This window comes from Gigantopelta aegis, chromosome 1 (assembly GCF_016097555.1).
Source record: "Gigantopelta aegis isolate Gae_Host chromosome 1, Gae_host_genome, whole genome shotgun sequence".
In the NCBI taxonomy this organism is placed as follows: Eukaryota; Metazoa; Mollusca; class Gastropoda; order Neomphalida; family Peltospiridae; genus Gigantopelta; species Gigantopelta aegis.
The window spans coordinates 22,276,278-22,295,925 of NC_054699.1; the positions used below are offsets into that span (position 1 = coordinate 22,276,278).

The 19,648-nt window shown below is 37.5% G+C and overlaps 1 protein-coding gene across 1 annotated transcript in view; it reads left to right on the plus strand.

The window, feature by feature from the left end:
• Positions 1-19,648, plus strand: part of LOC121371150 (cholesterol transporter ABCA5-like) — a 74,558-nt gene that overhangs the window by 24,710 nt on the left and 30,200 nt on the right. The window contains exons 15-19 of the mRNA XM_041496866.1: positions 355-445; positions 1,335-1,474; positions 8,427-8,522; positions 9,897-10,601; positions 19,425-19,561. Coding sequence (XP_041352800.1) covers positions 355-445; positions 1,335-1,474; positions 8,427-8,522; positions 9,897-10,601; positions 19,425-19,561 — 1,169 coding nt within the window. The remainder of the gene's footprint in view (positions 1-354; positions 446-1,334; positions 1,475-8,426; positions 8,523-9,896; positions 10,602-19,424; positions 19,562-19,648) is intronic.

The following is a 19,648-nucleotide window of genomic DNA, read 5'->3' on the forward strand; positions in this document are numbered from 1 at the left end:
CGACTGGAGTACATCAAAGGCCGTGGTATGTGCTATCCTGTCTATGGGATGGTGCATATAAAAGATCCCTTGCTGCAAATCAAAAAGAGTAGCCCATGAAGTGGTGACAGTGGTTTTCCTCCCTCTATATCTGTGTGGTCCTTAACCATATGTCCGACGCCATATATCCGTAAATAAAATGTGTTGAGTGTGTCGTTAAATAAACCATTTCCTTCCTTCCTTGATCATATCGGCCACTGTTAAGAGGCACTTCCACCTCAATCATTATGTAGTGCTGTGGAACAGACCAGCTTTCTTAGCAGCAGGTAGCTAGGCTGGAGGAAGATACTAGCTTATGCTTTTGTTTATTTTCAGATCGTAAAGCCATTATTAGCCATGGCAAGTTGAAGTGTTGCGGATCATCATTGTTTCTGAAAAACCGATTTGGGATTGGATATCATTTGAAGTAAGCATCCTGAACTTTGCTTTATTAAAGTTAACATTTTGTTTTGTTTAACGACACCACTAGAGCACATTGATTTATTATTCATTGGCTATTGAATGTTAAACATTTGTAATTGTAATATGCATCCTTGAGAAGAACCCTTACTGCTGTTTTAGTAGTAGTAGCCTGTGTAGCGGTTTGTGCGTTTTCTCTCTGTATTCTCGACCTAACGTCGAAACAATCATATGTTAGGCACTAAATCGTCGTTGTTTACAAATGTGCCACGATGTTGTTAAGCAAATATTAAACCAACCACTCACTTCTCAAAGCATTCGAACCCCAAATCCTTCGGATACAGAATCCATTTTTTTTTTGTTTGAGCTAGCAGGGAATTTTTCTATTCTTCCATTTGAGCTAACAGGGAATTTTTCTATTGTTCTTCCATTTAAACTAACAGGGAATTTTTCTGTTGTTTTTCCATTTGAGCTAACAGAGAATTTTTCAATGTTCTTCCATTTGAGCTAATAGGGAATTTCCTCAGTAGCTACTGCTAATAGGAGCTGTGTCTAACAATAAGACGTGGGATGTAGCCCAGTGATAAAGCACTCACTTGATGCACGGTCAGTCTGGGATCGACCCCCAAGTGGACCCATTGGGCTATTTCTCAATCCCACCAGTGCTCCGCAACTGGTGTAACAAAGGCCATGGTAAGTACTATCCTGTCTGTGGGATGGTGTATATCTAAAAGATCCCTTGCTGCTAATTGAAAAGAGTAGCCCATGAAGTGGTGAAAGCGGGTTTCAATAATGTGTGGTCCTTAACCATATGTATAACACCATATAACCGTAAATAATATATGTTGAGTGCATCATTAAATAAAACTTTGCCTTCCTTCCTCCATTCCGTCCAGCATGGTGGTGGATCCTGATTGCATTGTGGACAGGGTGTTGGATCTGCTGAGACAACATGTGTCTGGTGTACAGCTGATGAGATCCCACGCCCAGGAGCTTTCCTTCATTATGCCATTAACAGAAGTTCACAAGTTTCCAGGTATGTGGCTATCACCCCCAGCCCCCAACGACCTCCTTTGTTATGCCATTAACACAAGTTCACACGTTTCCAGGTATGTGGCTGTCACTCCCCCCCCCCCCCCCCAAACCACCCCCATCATTATTTCATTAACAGAAGTTTGCAAGTTTCCAGGTATGTGCCTAACAACCCCAGCCCCCAACGACCCCCTTTGTTATGCCATTAATATAAGTTTGCAAGTTTCCAGGTATGTGGCTGTCACTACCCCCAACCACCCCCTTCATTATTTCATTAACAGAAGTGAACAAGTTTCCAGGTATGTGGCTGTCACTACCCCCCCCCCCCTCCCCCAACCACCCCCTTCATTATTTCATTAACAGAAGTGAACAAGTTTCCAGGTATGTGGCTATCACTTCCCACCCCCAACCATCCCCTTCATTATGCCTGTAACAGAAGTGAACAAGTTTCCAGGTATGTGGCTGTCACTCCCCCCCACCCCCAATCACCCCCTTCATTATACCTGTAACAGAAGTGAACAAGTTTCCAGGTATGTGGCTATCACTTCCCCCCACAACCATCCCCTTCATTATGCCTGTAACAGAAGTGAACAAGTTTCCAGGTATGTGGCTGTCCCCCCCCCCCCCCCCCCCAACCACCCCCTTCATTATTACACCTGTAACAGAAGTGAACAAGTTTCCAGGTATGTGGCTATCACTTCCCACCCACAACCATCCCCTTCATTATTACGCCTGTAACAGAAGTGAACAAGTTTCCAGGTATGTGGCTATCACTTCCCACCCCCAACCACCCCCTTCATTATTACGCCTGTAACAGAAGTGAACAAGTTTCCAGGTATGTGGCTATCACTTCCCACCCCCAACCACCCCCTTCATTATTACGCCTGTAACAGAAGTGAACAAGTTTCCAGGTATGTGGCTATCGCTTCCCACCCCCAACCATCCCCTTCATTATTACGCCTGTAACAGAAGTGAACAAGTTTCCAGGTATGTGGCTATCACTTCCCACCCACAACCATCCCCTTCATTATGCCTGTAACAGAAGTGAACAAGTTTCCAGGTATGTGGCTATCACTTCCCCCCCCCCCCCCCCCAACCACCCCCTTCATTATTACACCTGTAACAGAAGTGAACAAGTTTCCAGTTATGTGGCTATCGCTTCCCACCCACAACCATCCCCTTCATTATGCCTGTAACAGAAGTGAACAAGTTTCCAGGTATGTGGCTATCGCTTCCCACCCACAACCATCCCCTTCATTATGCCTGTAACAGAAGTGAACAAGTTTCCAGGTATGTGGCTATCGCTTCCCACCCACAACCATCCCCTTCATTATGCCTGTAACAGAAGTGAACAAGTTTCCAGGTATGTGGCTATCGCTTCCCACCCCCAACCATCCCCTTCATTATGCCTGTAACAGAAGTGAACAAGTTTCCAGGTATGTGGCTATCGCTTCCCACCCACAACCATCCCCTTCATTATGCCTGTAACAGAAGTGAACAAGTTTCCAGGTATGTGGCTATCGCTTCCCACCCACAACCATCCCCTTCATTATGCCTGTAACAGAAGTGAACAAGTTTCCAGGTATGTGGCTATCGCTTCCCACCCCCAACCATCCCCTTCATTATGCCTGTAACAGAAGTGAACAAGTTTCCAGGTATGTGGCTATCGCTTCCCACCCCCAACCATCCCCTTCATTATGCCTGTAACAGAAGTGAACAAGTTTCCAGGTATGTGGCTATCGCTTCCCACCCACAACCATCCCCTTCCCACCCCCAACTACCCCCTTCATTATGCCTGTAACAGAAGTGAACAAGTTTCCAGGTATGTGGCTATCACTTCCCACCCCCAACTACCCCCTTCATTATGCTTTTAAACAAAACAAACTTTTTGATAAACCTAGCACCTAATTTATCAAATCTTCACAGTACAGTCCAAAAACACAATGCCATGTAAATTTGGCCCCTGGAATGTAGAGAGGATTCACCAGTTATTATCAAATTTATGTTGTAAGTTTAAAGGTACAGTTTTAGGCGATTGTTAAGATGAGGTCAATCAACAAAGACTTTTATACGCCCATCTATGGGTTGTATTATAGTATGGTGTTGTCCGTCCATTAACGTTTTCTTGTCTGGACCATATCTTGCATACAGATGCATACAGGACCATCAAACCTCACATCTAGGAACAACTTGGGATGGCAGTGTGTCGCGTACTATTACTATATCACTGTGACCTACTTTTCATGGTCTACTGCACATAAAAGTAAATCTTTGTCCGGACCATATCTTGCATGCAGCTGCATACAAAACGATCGAACCTCACAGGTAAGAACAACTTGGGATGGTGGTTGGTCCAAAACAAACTGTTCATCCATCCCATTGCAAATATTTCACATAATTAGAATTGAATCATACTCATAACATATTAATTAATATAGATATGGTTTTCCATCAGAGTCCTGATGGGCGTATCATGTACCTCACCAGTACTCTTGTTAATAACTGTAATAACATGTTAAATATATTTGTCTAAATAAAATATTAGTGACTATATATTAAATGTATTTGTGATCGTCTTAACGGTTGTACTAGGTCAAACTTAATTTTACTCCCTAATATATATATTTTCGTACATACGAAATTATTGGGATACCAAATCCAGTTTGGGCTACTTGCAAATATTATGATGACTAGAAACGCATCGAATGTACAGACACTGATATTCAAAACAGGAAAATATATTTACAAGGTTCGCACATGCTTGAAAAGGCCGTAAATTTGAAGGGTCGTTCTAAAAAGTCCCAATTTTGATATCTAGCCCTAAAAAACCCCAAAATTTTAAGGGCAAGTTCACAAAAGACCTTAAATTGGGCCATATTAGCCCTTGAAATTGATAGACATTTTTCTTCTTTCGGAAACATTAAATAAATTGCCAAGAATACATCAGTATCTACTTTAATTTGTTGATCTCTGTGCTTGCTCGACCATTGGTGTGTAAACAATGCCAAAATGATACCAACAATTCATTCGTAAAACATCGTCAATGTCCGGTATTGTTCGTAGAAGGATTCATTCGTAACTTTCGGGGAGTGCTTGATTTGTCATTCTAAAATGAAACGCGTTTCTAAAATACTCATTAAGAGTTAATCTCTGTAAAGTAAATAAAACAGAATATTCCAAAATTATCTGAACTGAATCAGACATATACAATGTTCTAGCTAGCAATAAATAGAGGGGCATTGCCATGTTTGTTGCCGCACTGCCCTAATTCATTGTCAAATAAAAATACAAAATCTTGCTTTCCTCTCAAAGCGTGTACAGTGTTGTTACGAGTCTGAATTCCCAACTAAAAAACTTTGACAATACATTGTTTGGCCACAGTTGTGAAAGCCGATAGCAGTAACGTGGTATGTTTTTTCTTTTCTATTGTTAGTCGATATGACTGCAGACGAGCGGACAGGCAGTCTTACAAAGCTTGAATGCGAAGTAATCTTCACACCATCACGCACATAACCACACAAAACCTAGCAAACACCTAGTTGAAAGTAGACCATCATGATAAACTTCGACAGAACGTCAAATGCGAAATTTATTTTGATAAGTAAATTTTTGAAAGTAATTTTTGCCTTTGCAAATACCCAGACCAAGATACATATAGTTTTAACGGATGTCAGTAGTCCTTATCAATGACACATTGATTGCATCTTTATAATATGGCACAGAGTAAACTAGCAACACTGGTTATTTGGTCTATGTAGGCATAACTGTGTTTTGTTAAAAGCATGTCTAGAAAAGCTACTTATTGAAATCTATCTAGACCTTGACATGCAATAATAGCCATTTTTAAATGCAGTGAGCAACTTGTTACAAATATATCCTTATATCAATTTTTTAATTTGTTTGTTCTTTTATTTCTTTATTTCTTTTTATTTATTTCTAATCATTTTCTTCTTTTTTTTCATTTCTTGATTTCTTTTAATTATTTCATTTATTTATTTTAAATTACATTTGGGCATTATATTAAATGGTATAAATACTCTATATAATAGAAAAAAGAATAGGATTTTTTAGGTGATCCAACCTTTTGTAAAACATTTTAATAGTTAAAGTTTTATTTTATTTAACAACACCACTAGAGCACATTAATTTATTAATAATCGGCTATTGGATGTCAAACATTTGGTAATTTTGAAATTTAGTCTTAGAGAAAAACCTGCTACTTTTTTTCTTTAGTAGCAAAGGATCGTTTATATACACCATCCCACAGACAGGATAGCACATACCACGGCGCATACCAGTTGTGTTGCACTGGCTGGAACGAGATTTTTTAAATAATGTCTATATTTAGTACATTGCTACAATAATACTGCATAAGGCGATGAATGTACTGTTTCATCAAGAATCCAAATTTAAGAATAATATATTTGGGTTTAGAAATTGATTGTCCCCCTCCCTCCAAAAACGTTTTGTAAATTAAAACCAGCATAGATATTTCTACATATATGATATTTATGAATGTAAAAAATCCCCGACAATTAAATTAGCACCCTGCCCCATCAAAATCCTAGCTAGAACACTGATATATGCCTATGTGGATTCTATGTATTTTTGGGTGGTAAAGCATTCGCTTGATGCGTGGTCGGTCTAGGATCAATCCCCTTCGGTGGACCCATTGGGCTATTTCTCGTTCCAGCCAGTGCTCCACAACTGGTGTAACAAAGGCCGTGGTATGTACTATTCTGTCTGTGGGATGGTGCATATAAAAGATCCCTTACTGCTAATCGAAAAGAGTAGCCCATGAAGTGGTGACAGCGGGTTTCCTCTCTCAATATCTATGTGGTCCTTAACAATATGTCTGACGCCATATAACTAAATAAAAATGTGTTGAGTGCGTTGTTAAATAAAACATTTCTTTCTTTCTTTTTACGTATTTTTGTTTATGAAAATGTGTAGGACAGTACTCTGTCGATTTCAATGGTCCGCTCGAACACTCCCATTATTTTGTCGAGTTTGAAGGTCATTGCAGGTGGCGGACAGCAAAGTTTTAGTCCCTAAATTTTACCGTAAAAAGCCCCTAAATTTAGGTTTGAAATTTCTATATGAATCATGATAATATATAAGTTTAATAGTAGAAATATTGTATTAGTCGGAAACATCTTATAATGCAGCAAACTCAGGAATGTCCATTTAATAATTTTCACATGTCACAAGCTTTAGCATGTAACAAATAAAAATGATTTTTATGATGGACATAAATTTTATAATAACTGGTACTGAGTTTATTATTCAATTTATTACCCTAGCTATTTTGTTTTCTCGAAAAGCCTTTTAATTTTCAATATACATCCACATACATGTAGTATATAGAAACAATGTTTTATAATGATTTAATACATATTTTAAAAAAAAGAACTCTTTTATCCAAAAATGTTAAGAACACGAACAAGAAATACAAAAATTAATTAGTAAGTTTACGGTATTACACTTACAGGTTGCATCATATTTGTTTGTGGTTTGTGTACCTAAGTAACTAAAACAAATTTATACAAATCTTATAAATTAATATTGAGTTTTTACTATAGTATAATGAGGAACAGTGGTATTGTACTAATTTAAAAATCATTATAATGATGCAATAAACATTGTATTTCCATTAATCATAAGTAAAACCTCATTACTGACATCGTGTGAAATATACCGGAATTATACCCATTTCCGTGAGTAACTTTATGTCAGACACAACATTTATTAATTGTACAAAAATAATCTCTTGAAGTGTACTCTTGTTACCAACATTTTACTGCACAAACATACAAAATTAACCGACACAAGTATGTTTATATAGCCAATTGGTCTTTTCGTTGTTTTGCTATGACATGTGATTTTAACATGCATCGTGTGTATTTCTGTCAACTTTACAATGACAACAAATATGATAACACATCAGTTTATAAACTCTATGTGCTTTTTTAACAATATAAATATCCTACAATTATCACTTAGGCAAACATTAAACAGTTGGGACAATTCGGCCTGTTACATTCTCGGAAACCGAAATGTGAGAGAAAAAAAGGGTGGAGATACTTCCCTTATGTTATTTTGGCGAAAGTGCATTCATTCATTTCATTTCAACTTATTTTCGTGCTTATATCCAATTAAGGTTCAATAACGCTGTCTTGGGCACACAGCTCAGCTATCTGGGCTGTCCATCCAGGACAGTGGGTTAGTTGTTAGTTGGTTAGTTGTTAGTGAGAGAGAAGAGGGTGTAGTGGCCTTACATTGAGCCCTTAAAAACTCACTCTGGGTTGGAGGCGGTACTGGGCTGTGAACCCTGTACCTACCAGCCTGTAGTCCAATGGCTTAACCACGATGCCACCGAGGCTGGTGGGAAAGTGCATTTTCATGCTTACAAAAATGTCATTTAACAGGAGAAATTGTCTCCTGCACAGGTTTGAGGGAGATTTGATTAAATACTGGGAGACTCCCGTGGAATCCTGGAGGGTTGACAGGTCTGACTTGGTATTTTAATCATGCTCACCATTAATTTTAACCAAAGTTCCATCTGTTCAGTTAAAAACTCTATAATGAATTGTATTAAAATAACATTTTATTTCAGATTTAACAATGAAAACAGAAAGTCATAAATGCAAACTCTTTAAACTATGTGACTTCATTGTGTGTTTCCAAAGTCGAGATGACATCATATTAAGTACCAACAAGGCCATTGATTTATAAGAATTAAATTGTCCAATAGTATTATTGTATGTTAAACCAATGCAGAATATTTCTCATTGGGAAAATATGAAAAATATTTTTCCTGTTATGTGTGTCCGCTTTGGTAATAATAAAAAAAAAAATTGTAATAAATAATTTATGTTGTTCTTATTTTGTCAAAGCCTGGAATTGAAAATGTATGTTCCAGATAAATATTTTATATTGTTGTTCGTATTTTAAAGAGATGTTTTCTAAGCTGGAATCATCGACAGAGTCACTTGGCATTAGAAGTTACGGCGTTTCCATGACGTCACTGGAGGAAGTGTTTTTGAAAATAGGTAACTTTATAACTGCAATCAAATCAACAGACAGGGAAAATAATAAGTTGTGAATTAGCATATTTATTGATCCTTTCGTTTCTAGCATCATGCTTGGCTTTTAATAGACATGGTGGGATGTATAGCCCAGTCTGTAAATAACCGTATGTTAGACACCAAATAACCGTCTATCAGGGCTTATAGAATTTTATAAAAATTAACTAGCCATGGGACCAGTGATTTTAAAAATGTACTAGCCATGATTAAAAATTCACTAGCCCTACAGTTTTACTACTAATAATAATCAGATATGTCACCTAAAGAGGGAGGTTGAGCTTACAAATCCTTAGATTGGGGTGGAAAGAGGGGTCAGGATATTCACATTTACGAAATATGTAAATGCAGCATTTGACAAGGTTTTGTTTCCACTGTAGTAGTTATTTACTAGCCCAACACTGAATATCACTAGCCATGGTAGTGGGGCTACCATAATCTAGAAGCCCTGTCTGGCATGGTAATAGTAGTTATTTACTAGCCCAACGCTGAATATCACTGGCCATGGTAGTGGGGCTACCATAATCTAGAAGCCCTGCATCAATTAGACACCATTAATTTATTTCAGCCTATTTTTGTGCTTGTATCCAATTAATGTTCCAGGACACACACACCTCAGCTATCTGGGCCGTCTGTCCAGGACAGTGGGTTAGTTGTTAATGAGAGAGAAGAGGGTGTAGTCTTACACCTATCAATTGAGTCGTTAAAACTCATTCTGGGTGGGAGCCTGTACCGGGCTGTGAACCCAGTCCCCACTAGTCTTATGTCCAATGGCTTAATCACAACATCACCAAGGCCGGTTTTAGACACCAAATAACCATATGCTAGACATACACTATTTTCCAAAAACCATGTGTTAAACACCCAATAACCATAATGTGCTGAGATGTTTTTAGTTCTCAGTGGCGGATCCAGAAAATCCATTAGGGGGGCCCCAGTGACATGAGGTGGAATGCCATGGGAACTTTTGGGGAGGTTTGGAGGAGGATCGTAAAAAAAAATGAAAATTAATATATAATAAAATTATAACTATCACAAAATTTAGGGGGTGGGGGAGCCCTGGGGCCCCCCTAGATCCACCTCTGGTCCTGTACTGATCCAACCAGAAGGGACTTTATGTTTTGTCTCCATCGGTCTTTCGATCTTTCTTTTGATCTGTTCTATTTACAATTTTACAAATCCCCCAAAAATGTCAAGAGCTGAAATGCTGTATTGTAACAGAGTTATGATCGTTGAAATTAGGAGGTATGAAAATTTGTTAGGCCAGTACTGGAAATATATTGCATTAGCTGTACTCTCAATGCGAGTTAAACAAACAATCCTTAATTTTACTTTTAACAGGTGAAGACGAAGACCAAGAAGATATTTCTGGATTCGTAAATCCGGCAGACAACCAGAGAGACGAAAACACGGCACATACTACACCGACACACACACAACCCAGCTCAGGTAACCAAGTAAATATCACCATCCAACAGGCCACCATCCAACAGGCCACCGACCAACCGACCACCATTCATCAGGCCACCGACCAACCGACCACCATTCATCAGGCCACCGACCAACCGACCACCATCCATCAGGCCACCGACCAACCGACCACCATCCATCAGGCCACCGACCAACAGACCACCATCCATCAGGCCACCGACCAACAGACCACCGACCAACCGACCACCATCCATCAGGCCACTGACCAACAGGACACCGACCAACCGACCACCATCCATCAGGACACCGACCAACAGGACACCGACCAACAGGCCACATATAATAGCATGCTGTCCCATCTTAACACACACATCAAAGATGGCAGCCTTACAGCCCAGAGGTTCTGGGCCCTTCTGAGGATCAGATTTCTGTTAAGGATTCGAAGCAAAATTGCTTTCTTCTTCCAGACTCTGCTTCCTGTGGCGATGGTTGTCGCGGGCTGTGTTCTCAGCAAACTGAATACATCGGTGGACACCTCCAAGCCAGCTCCGCTGACGATAAAACCTTTCTACGTGGACCCAAATACAGCACATCTTCTTGTCGTTGGTTCAAGAGGTAAGGAACTAGGCTTCTACAGTTTTTATATACAAATCCATCAGCCATGTGATAGTGATTTTTTAAATTTACTAGCCATGATTACAAATTCACTAGCCCAACTTTTAAGTAAATACAATTTTACTAATAGTAATAATTAGATATGTCGCCTAAACAGGGATAGAGCTTAAAAACCCTTAGATTGTTTTTTTGTTTTTTTTTGGGGTGGGGTGGGATATTGGAGCTGGTTTAAGGATTCGCGGGGCCTGTAGCACAAATAACAGCAGGGCCACCTTCCCAGGATATATATTTTGCAACCCCCTCAGAAGAGGTGTGCGGTATTTACTGGTATACTGATATACCGGTATTTTTTTCTGTTGTGGTACATACCAGTACGTTTTGTATTGCACCGGTATCCTTCGGGACTTTCCGTGGACGATAATTTTACGGAAATTCCTGAAAAATAAATTATCAGTGTCATGAAAAAAATAAAAAATTCGAGAAATTATTTAAAAAGCAAAATAGTAAATGTCAAATGTTAATGATTGTTTGCGTTCCATTCAAAATCTTTGAAAAAATAAAAATATTTCCCAAAGTATCTAGAATCTCAAAACGTTGCCACTAACAAAAACATGGTAGATGACAAGTTTGTTGTTTGCAACACACGTGCCAAATTGGACATTTGCAGAGCTCGCTCTGTTGTTGTTAATGTTGCAAATTTGCGAAAAATAATACAAATTGGCAAACAAATTTCCGGTTTTGCAAAAACAATTGCGAACATTTTTGTAATGTTGATTTTCAGTCAGCAAACATGCTTTCAACCAATTTTGTTTGATTGATCCACCTCGCTGTATAAATAAGCGCCATTTGCTTATCTGGGTCACCTGGCAGTCTACTATTCATTAGTGAACTGCTTGTTGTAAAGCTAGAAAACGCGATAAAATAATATAAAATACTGTTCAAAACATGTTGCATTGTTGATTCTAAATGTTAGCTACAACAAGGTTTACTATTTATTTGTCACGTTTCTAGTGTTTTGTTGTATAAGATAATGTTGTAAAATCTACACATGTACACTGTAGGTCATGTGGTTGAGTTCATTTCTATGAAGTGGGTGTATAAATGAGGATTAGGCCTACATATTGTTTCTCACATATATACAATCATTATTAGTTGAAACTTCCAAAGTTGACAGATTTTATTTCAAACATATTCAGTGGGGAAACAGTGTTCGAGATTAACGGTATTCCGATATCCTGGGGATACCAGAATTTAATTTTGGATACCAGACTTGAATAACCCAGTATTCCACCAGGATACCATATAATGGTGGGGTCTTTTTTAATCCTGCGTTTTTATTTTTCGCTAAAACAATATAAGTCGTCATTTAATGGTGAAGTTAAGTAAGAGTATTTTCGAGCTCTAACAATATCTCCCCCAACTTGTACCCAGTCTAATGCTATGCTCTAACAATATCTCCCCCAACTTGTACCCAGTCTAATGCTATGCTCTAACAATATCTCCCCCAACTTGTACCCAGTCTAACGCTATGCTCTAACAATATCTCCTCCAACTTGTACCCAGTCTAATGCTATGCTCTAACAATATCTCCCCCAACTTGTACCCAGTCTAACACTATGCTCTAACAATATCTCCCCCAACTTGTACCCAGTCTAACGCTATGCTCTAACAATATCTCCCCCAACTTGTACCCAGTCTAATGCTACACTGGAGCAATAGCGGTGTAGCAATAAACTGGGAACTACTAAGTCGCTATTATTTTTGTTGGATGTTTCCTCCCTTCAATTTGTTTTTTTAATTTGAGATATTGATTCCACATCTGTAGAAAATTGATACAGGTAGGTTTATCGTTAGTAATGTCAGAAACACTTATAGATTACTGCTAAATATTAATTTATGTCGGTATTACTAAAAAATAGATGTAGCAAATCGTTTTGCTAATTCCATTTGGTTGCAGATTTCACAAATTCTGCAATTTTGATTGCAGCGTAGCAATAGACTGGGAACGAGTGTTGTTCAAGTTTGTTATGATGTTATTTATGAATTTCATTTAAGTGGGATACTAAATTCTCAGGTGGGATACCAGGTTTTGAAATGTTAGTATCAAACTGGGGTACTGCCCAAAAAAAAATTTAATCTCGAACACTGGGAAATTATAATTTATTGATGCTATGTCTACTGATTATAATATTAGCACCGACATGATACATCCCTCCGCCCCTTGCAGAGAAAAATACAAAAGTTTCAGAGCACATTAGCATGAATTTATGAAACTCAAAGAGCTTTTTTCCGGTTGTGAAAGTCTGAAAGACAGTCACATGCCAGTGTTTTGACAACAGTAACATATAAAGACGTTTTCTTTGTCTTTATTTTGGGTGACTGGTCATAATCTTGAATTGGACACCAAAACAATTATAAACAGTATTCAGTATAAAACATGCATATAAGTTGGGAGGAGGGGAGTGGATATGGGATGTGGTACAAAACGATGTAATGGGGTAAAGAGGGAGTATGCTATGCTTAAGAGTTACATACTTTAAAAAACTAAAATCGTGAAAACCCAACTATGTCATTTTTGTTCATAAAATAAAATACTGCCAGTGTGGCCATTTTGTTTCTAATTATTTTTGTTTCCATAGCCCATAGCCTATAGCCTATATGGGCAGCGTTTCTGTCAGAAAGAAATGTTTGGGTATGGCACTATAAAATTAAATGCAACCACGGAACCTCCCCCAGAAAGAAAATGGGTTAAGTTTAGGGTTAGAGTTAAGAAAATCATACAGTAATGATAAGAGTAATTAATTTTGTTAAAAGGTTAACTTAAAAAACAAATTACAAAAACATTTGTGTGTGGTGCCATACCTGTTTTACCCTCTGGACAGAAACCATGATGGGCCTGTGAAACTGGCACAATATCTGAAGGGTTGGGGGCGTATGCACAACCTCTAGTGGAGTGGCACAGGCTACATTTTTTATTTTTATATAGAGCAGAACAAAAAGATTGGCTATTGGATGTCAAACAATTGGTAATTTTGATATATAGTCTAAGATAGGAAACTCACTACATGTTCTCATTAGTAGCACATACCACAGCCTTTGTGATGCACATACTTGAATAACAAATAGCCCAATGGGCCCACTGACTGGGTTCGATCCTAGACCTACCACGCGTCCGACAAGTGTTTTACCACTGGGCTACAGACTGCCCTTAGACATCAGGGGTCATTCAAATATTACGTAACACTCGAAGGGTTGGGTGGGTGTATATCCAAACATTACAGTGTTTTGTAAAACACTATTATTTATTACAATTTTTTTTTTTTTTCGTTTTTTTTCATAGACACTATGTCACAGTGACAATGTTTAACATATGTAGTAATAGCCAGATGAAAACACACAATAATGATTATAAATCGATTTGAAATATGTGTGCTAGTAAACCTAGCTTAAAACGTATGCCCCAAATGTCCTGTTGCCACTCTGTAGACAGTGATGGTTTGGTTGGACCTGTTCTCATGTAACTAGTTCCACCATAAGTGGTTAGCTCAAGAAGGCCTATTCTGCTGTTCTAGAGCTAGACGAATATTTGGACAGTTACAATCGCTTTCTCAGTCAGAGATCTATAACGAATACACATCATTTCTGCCTACCACCGGCTAGGCAAACATTCCTGCTCTAATATAATAATAATCCTATGTTTGACGTTAAATCCCATTATGGGGCGGGACGTAACCCAGTGGTAAAGCGTTCTCTTGATGCGTGGTCGGTCTAGGATTGATCCCCGTCGGTGAACCCATCGGGCTATTTCTCGTTCCAGCCAGTGCTCCACAATTGGTGTAACAAAGGCCGTGGTATGTACTATCCTGTCTGTGGGATGATGCATATAAAAGATCTCTTGCTACTAATCGAAAAGAGTAGCCCATGAAGTGGCGACAGCAGGTTTCCTCTCAATATCTCGGTGGTCTTTAACCATATGTCTGACACCATATAACCGTCAATAAAATGTGTTGAGTGCGTCATTAAATAAAACATTTCCTTCCTTTAAATCCCATTACATTGATAATATATGAGTGCGCGATAACAAATATTTCACATATTAATCACTAATACAATTATGTTTCTAACCTGAAATAATAATGACTGGAATTGACACTCTACATGATTTACTCAGACATTCATAAGTTTATGGAGTTTGTTTATTCTTGAAACTAAATTGATGTTAAGACTATTTAACTTGAACTAACTTGAACAATAATACATTGTAGCAAACTGAAAACATAAAGAGAGACCTGTTTACCTGGGTCATCAACTGAAATAAGAGTACCGTATATCTTCGCCTATAAGTCGATTTTTTTTCACCCAAAAATTATTTTATAACTTGGGGGGTCGACTTATAAGAGGGTAAAAAAATTTCACCCAAAAATATTACCGTTTTGGGGATTATTTTACAAGTTTTATTGTTGAAGTATGCCCTGTATTTATACTCAAATATGTTAATTTGACACATTTATTTTTTATAACCATTTGGGGTTTTTTGGCATTAGAGCGGTTTTGGTTATGCGAAAAGGCGTGCGATGTCGCTCACATGCCAAGACAACAGTCCACTTAGTTAAAATAAGTCATCACTAATAGCTAAAATGTAAACAATACTAACTACCTGTTGCCTGAGTTTATTTTGAAATCTGCTCACTGTCATTAATGGTTGTTCAAACAATGTCTTGTCGGTGATTAACGTCATGAATATTACTGAGCCTTCCCTTAAAATAACTTAAGACTGATCTCTGCAGTTCACTAGACCAATAGGGACACACATCATTTGGTACAAAAACCAGTGTACTTTCCAGAGTTATCCTCCTTACATGTATTAATATGGCGGCAAAACATGTGATTAACCGATGATACATGTACTTTAAGTTTTATCGTAGTGATCTGTTGTCAGTGTTTATAAATAAAGTTGTTGTCAGTGTTTATAAATAAAGTTGTTGTCAGTGCACAAAACCATGCTGTACAGTGCCATACGGTAACAGTCAAACAGCTTTCATTATCTACTAAGGGAATATTTCGTTTTGATGCTATGTAGTTTGATTGGAATATTGCGATGTACAAAACGTGAAAACCGAAGTTTGTAAAATAATTTTCTTTTGTTCAAATATTGTACATTATTGTTCTCATGTGCTGAAAGTAAGAAATACTTCAATATTTATAAGTTGTTTTTCATGGGTCGACTTATAAACGGGTCAATAAAAAACTACGTTTTCATGGCTTGAAATTAGGGACTCGACTTATAGCTGAAATCGACTTACAGGCGAAGATATACGGTAGCTATATAAAAGTTACTGGTAGTTAATAGCTACTGGCATAATTAAAATGGTGATAACAGAAAACATTCGTTTAGACTTTGCAATTTTTATTAGTATTAAAGTTCAGCTGAAGTAATAACTATTATGTTCATTTATTTCATTCATTTATTACTATTATTTAGTTAAAAAAATTATTAACGTAATAGTGATTTCCCTAGAAATTAAGTAAGGCATGGTAGGCCAAACACTTTTGGGGCATTTTCACCATTTTCGGGGCACTTGTTTTTCAGTAAAAATACACACAAAAATTAATTATAATAAACATTAATGTAATTTATGTGCTTGCTTTAATAAATGAATGGCAAAAGATATACAAGGCGTATTTTATTAATTAATAATACCTTTTTGGGTGTTTTATAAAGGCAATTTTATAATTAATTACTGAAAAAGGCTTGTTTAATCTCAGGGCAGCAGCATGGCGCTGATTAAGGCAAGATGGTGCTAGACTACTAAGGCATGGTGCTGCACTATGCTAAAACAAGCTAGGGAAAACACTACGTAAAGTAAAGTAGGGCTAGTGAATTTTTAATCATGGCTAGTAAAAATTTTAAATCACTGATCCCATGGCTAGTGGATTTTATAAAAATTCTAGAAGCCCTGCATTTACTTTATAAGGTCTTAAAAGATAACAAGGCTCTATAACTATGTTATACCTATAAGGTCTTAGAAGATAACAAGTCTCTATAACTATGTTATACCTATAAGGTCTTAAAAGATAACAAGGCTCTATAACTATGTTATACCTATAAGTATTACATGTAGCTATTTTCTTAATAAGATTTTTAGTCCTGCTTAATGCTTACTCAATTTTAGAGGAAAATAGAATGTAATGTGTAAACTGAATCAGTCAGAATCTCTACTGGTATTTGATTATAGTATGTATGTCATATATGTTTGGCCTCTAAGTTCAAAGGCATATAAATGACATTGTATGTTGAGGAAATTATTGTATCACTGAATCGCAGTGATTAGTATGATGTCATTACTAATATGGTATACCTTGCTACATACTGTGGTATTTTACTAAAAAAACGCAGTATACCGGGGTACGGTTATTTACATGGTACTCAACCCTACTCATTGGGGAGAGGGAAAAAATTACCTGGGGAAAATAAATGTACACATCATCACATGGCCCCCTGAAGTGCAGGGCCCGTAGCACATGTGCTACTAGGATAAACCGGCTGTGGTGGATATTCATATTTACAAAATAGACTTAAATGCAGCATTTGACAAAAACAAATTTCACCACCCGTCAGGCATGACAATAGTAGTTATTTACTAGCCGAACATTGAATAGCACTAGTCGTGGGAGTGGGGCTACCGTAATCTAGAAGCCTTCGTCTTGCTTTTGATATACCAGTTGTGGGGCAATGGACAGGGTAGAAAAAAGAAAAAAAATGTGGACCCATTCTCTGGTTATTTTTTCCTTATCCCATCCAGTGCTATACAGACATTGATATCTAACCAGAAAAATATCTTTATGAATGTTTATCACAGTCTGTGGAATGTGCTGTCCTGTCTATGGGAAAGGCAAGATCTAGCTGTTACTTGTCCAGTTTATCCTGAGTTTGCTGGCATTGTAATGTGTACGACATTTGTAACCATTTTGGTGACTAAAATTAGTAATTTTTATATTTAACAAGATATTTCTCATTTAAGACATGCACCATGACTGGTATAGCAAAGGCTGTGGCATGTGCTATCCTGTCTGTGGGATGGTGCATGTAAAAGATCTCTGCTACTAATGGAAAAATATAGTAGGTTTCATCTCTATGACTATATGTTAAAATTACCAAATGTTTGACAACCAATAGCCGATTATTAACTCTTTCCCTCCGATTTTCGACAGCAGTCGAGATGTGCAAAACTAGCACAAAAATCCATTCTTGACTGTAGTCGAAATGTGACTGGTCTTCGTAAACACAGCTGTCAACATTCACAGGAGTTATCTATCTTGATTCTGTGAATACTGGAACACAGAATGACAACCGAACACGTTGAGTGTATTTTGTTGACTGGTATTCATATTTAAGGTGTTACTGCAATACTGAAAAAAAAAAAAATGGCCTAAATTTGTGTAAACATTATTGATGACGTAACACGCACATGGGTTTGATTTCTCGCTGTTTGTATATACTTATTTCTTTTAAAACATGTTGGACATTATTTAATGAAAACTGAAGATTTGTAAAGGATGTATTCGCCGAAAATAACAGATAATACAGACTTTGAAGTAGATGATGGATGGTATTACTTGTCGTAGATTGAAAGTGAAAATAAACTTTTTGAAAGCATCATAAACAATGACATCATGGATCGTGATCGTAGGGTTTAAAAAAAATATATTTAAATATATTAATTAAGTTTTTTTGTAATTTTTATTTTGATAATTTGAATCACTAATATGTCCTTTAAACTATGACACATATCAAAATAGTGTTACTTAAGTTTGTTTTTTTACTATTTGAGTTCAAAATTCCATATTTCACATTGGAAACTTGGGTCAGCGATGACGTTTTCTGGTTGTAAAGCTGGGTGGATAAGAGTTAATTAATCACTATGCTTTTATGATATCGTCAAACAAAACAAAGAAAGGAATGTTTTATTTAATGACGCACTCAACACATTTTTATTTAAGGTTATATGGTGTCAAACATTAAGGACCACACAGATATTGAGAGAGGAAACCCACTGTCATCACTTCATGGGCTACTCTTTTCAATTAGCAGCAAGGGATCTTTTATATGCACCATGCCAAAGACAGGATAACACATACCACAGCCTTTGATATACCAGTCGTTGGTGCACTGGCTGGAGCGAGAAATAGCCCAATGGGCCCACCAATGGGGATCGATCCCAGAATGACTGCACATCCAGCAAACGCTTTACCACTGGGCTACGTCCTGCCCCATTAAACAAAACAAACTTCAGTAATAATGTTTGAGTCTGACATGGAGAGGAAACTCGCTGACATCACAACAGACAATTCTAACAAAGAAAAGCTTCAAGGGATCTTTTTTAGTCCGCTACTGTTCTAACGAGGAGACTATAGGTTTCATCTCCATCCTATCTGTCTGACCATCCATCCATCCATCTTCCAGATTTTTTTTCAGAATGACTTGAGATATTGAGATGAAAGTTTGTGTCTCATGTTCGGTTACAAATCAAGTTTGACTTTCATGGCGGTTTACCAATTATTGACAGAGTTATGGTCCTTGAAGTTAAGACATATGAAAATTTGTTTTCCGGACTTTTTTGGGGGTAATGTCTCAAGATATTGAATTTTTTTTTATATAGCTTTATCATGTACTGTTACAAATCAAGTTTAACTTTGATAGCGATTGGCCCATTTTTCACACAGGAAAAATTGGGCCCGGTGGGGAAAATGTATTGCTTTAGCAATACTCTCAAAATGCTTGTTTAGTCACTTTACAATATAGTGCTTTTGTTGTGTTTAAAGGAACAAGTCTTCTAGACTCATTCGTCGAAGGCCTGAAGAAAGTCTACGTGAATGCCGTCGACCAGGTCAATCCAACTGTTTCCCTTACCAGTTTGCCAAAACACTGGATGGGCTTAGAGATGTTTGTTATAATGCCAGTAAGTACCAGGGTTCTAATTCACAAAACTCTCTTAGGCTCTGCTAGACAACAAAGCATCCTCTTTGCAAGTCTTTTAACATTGCAC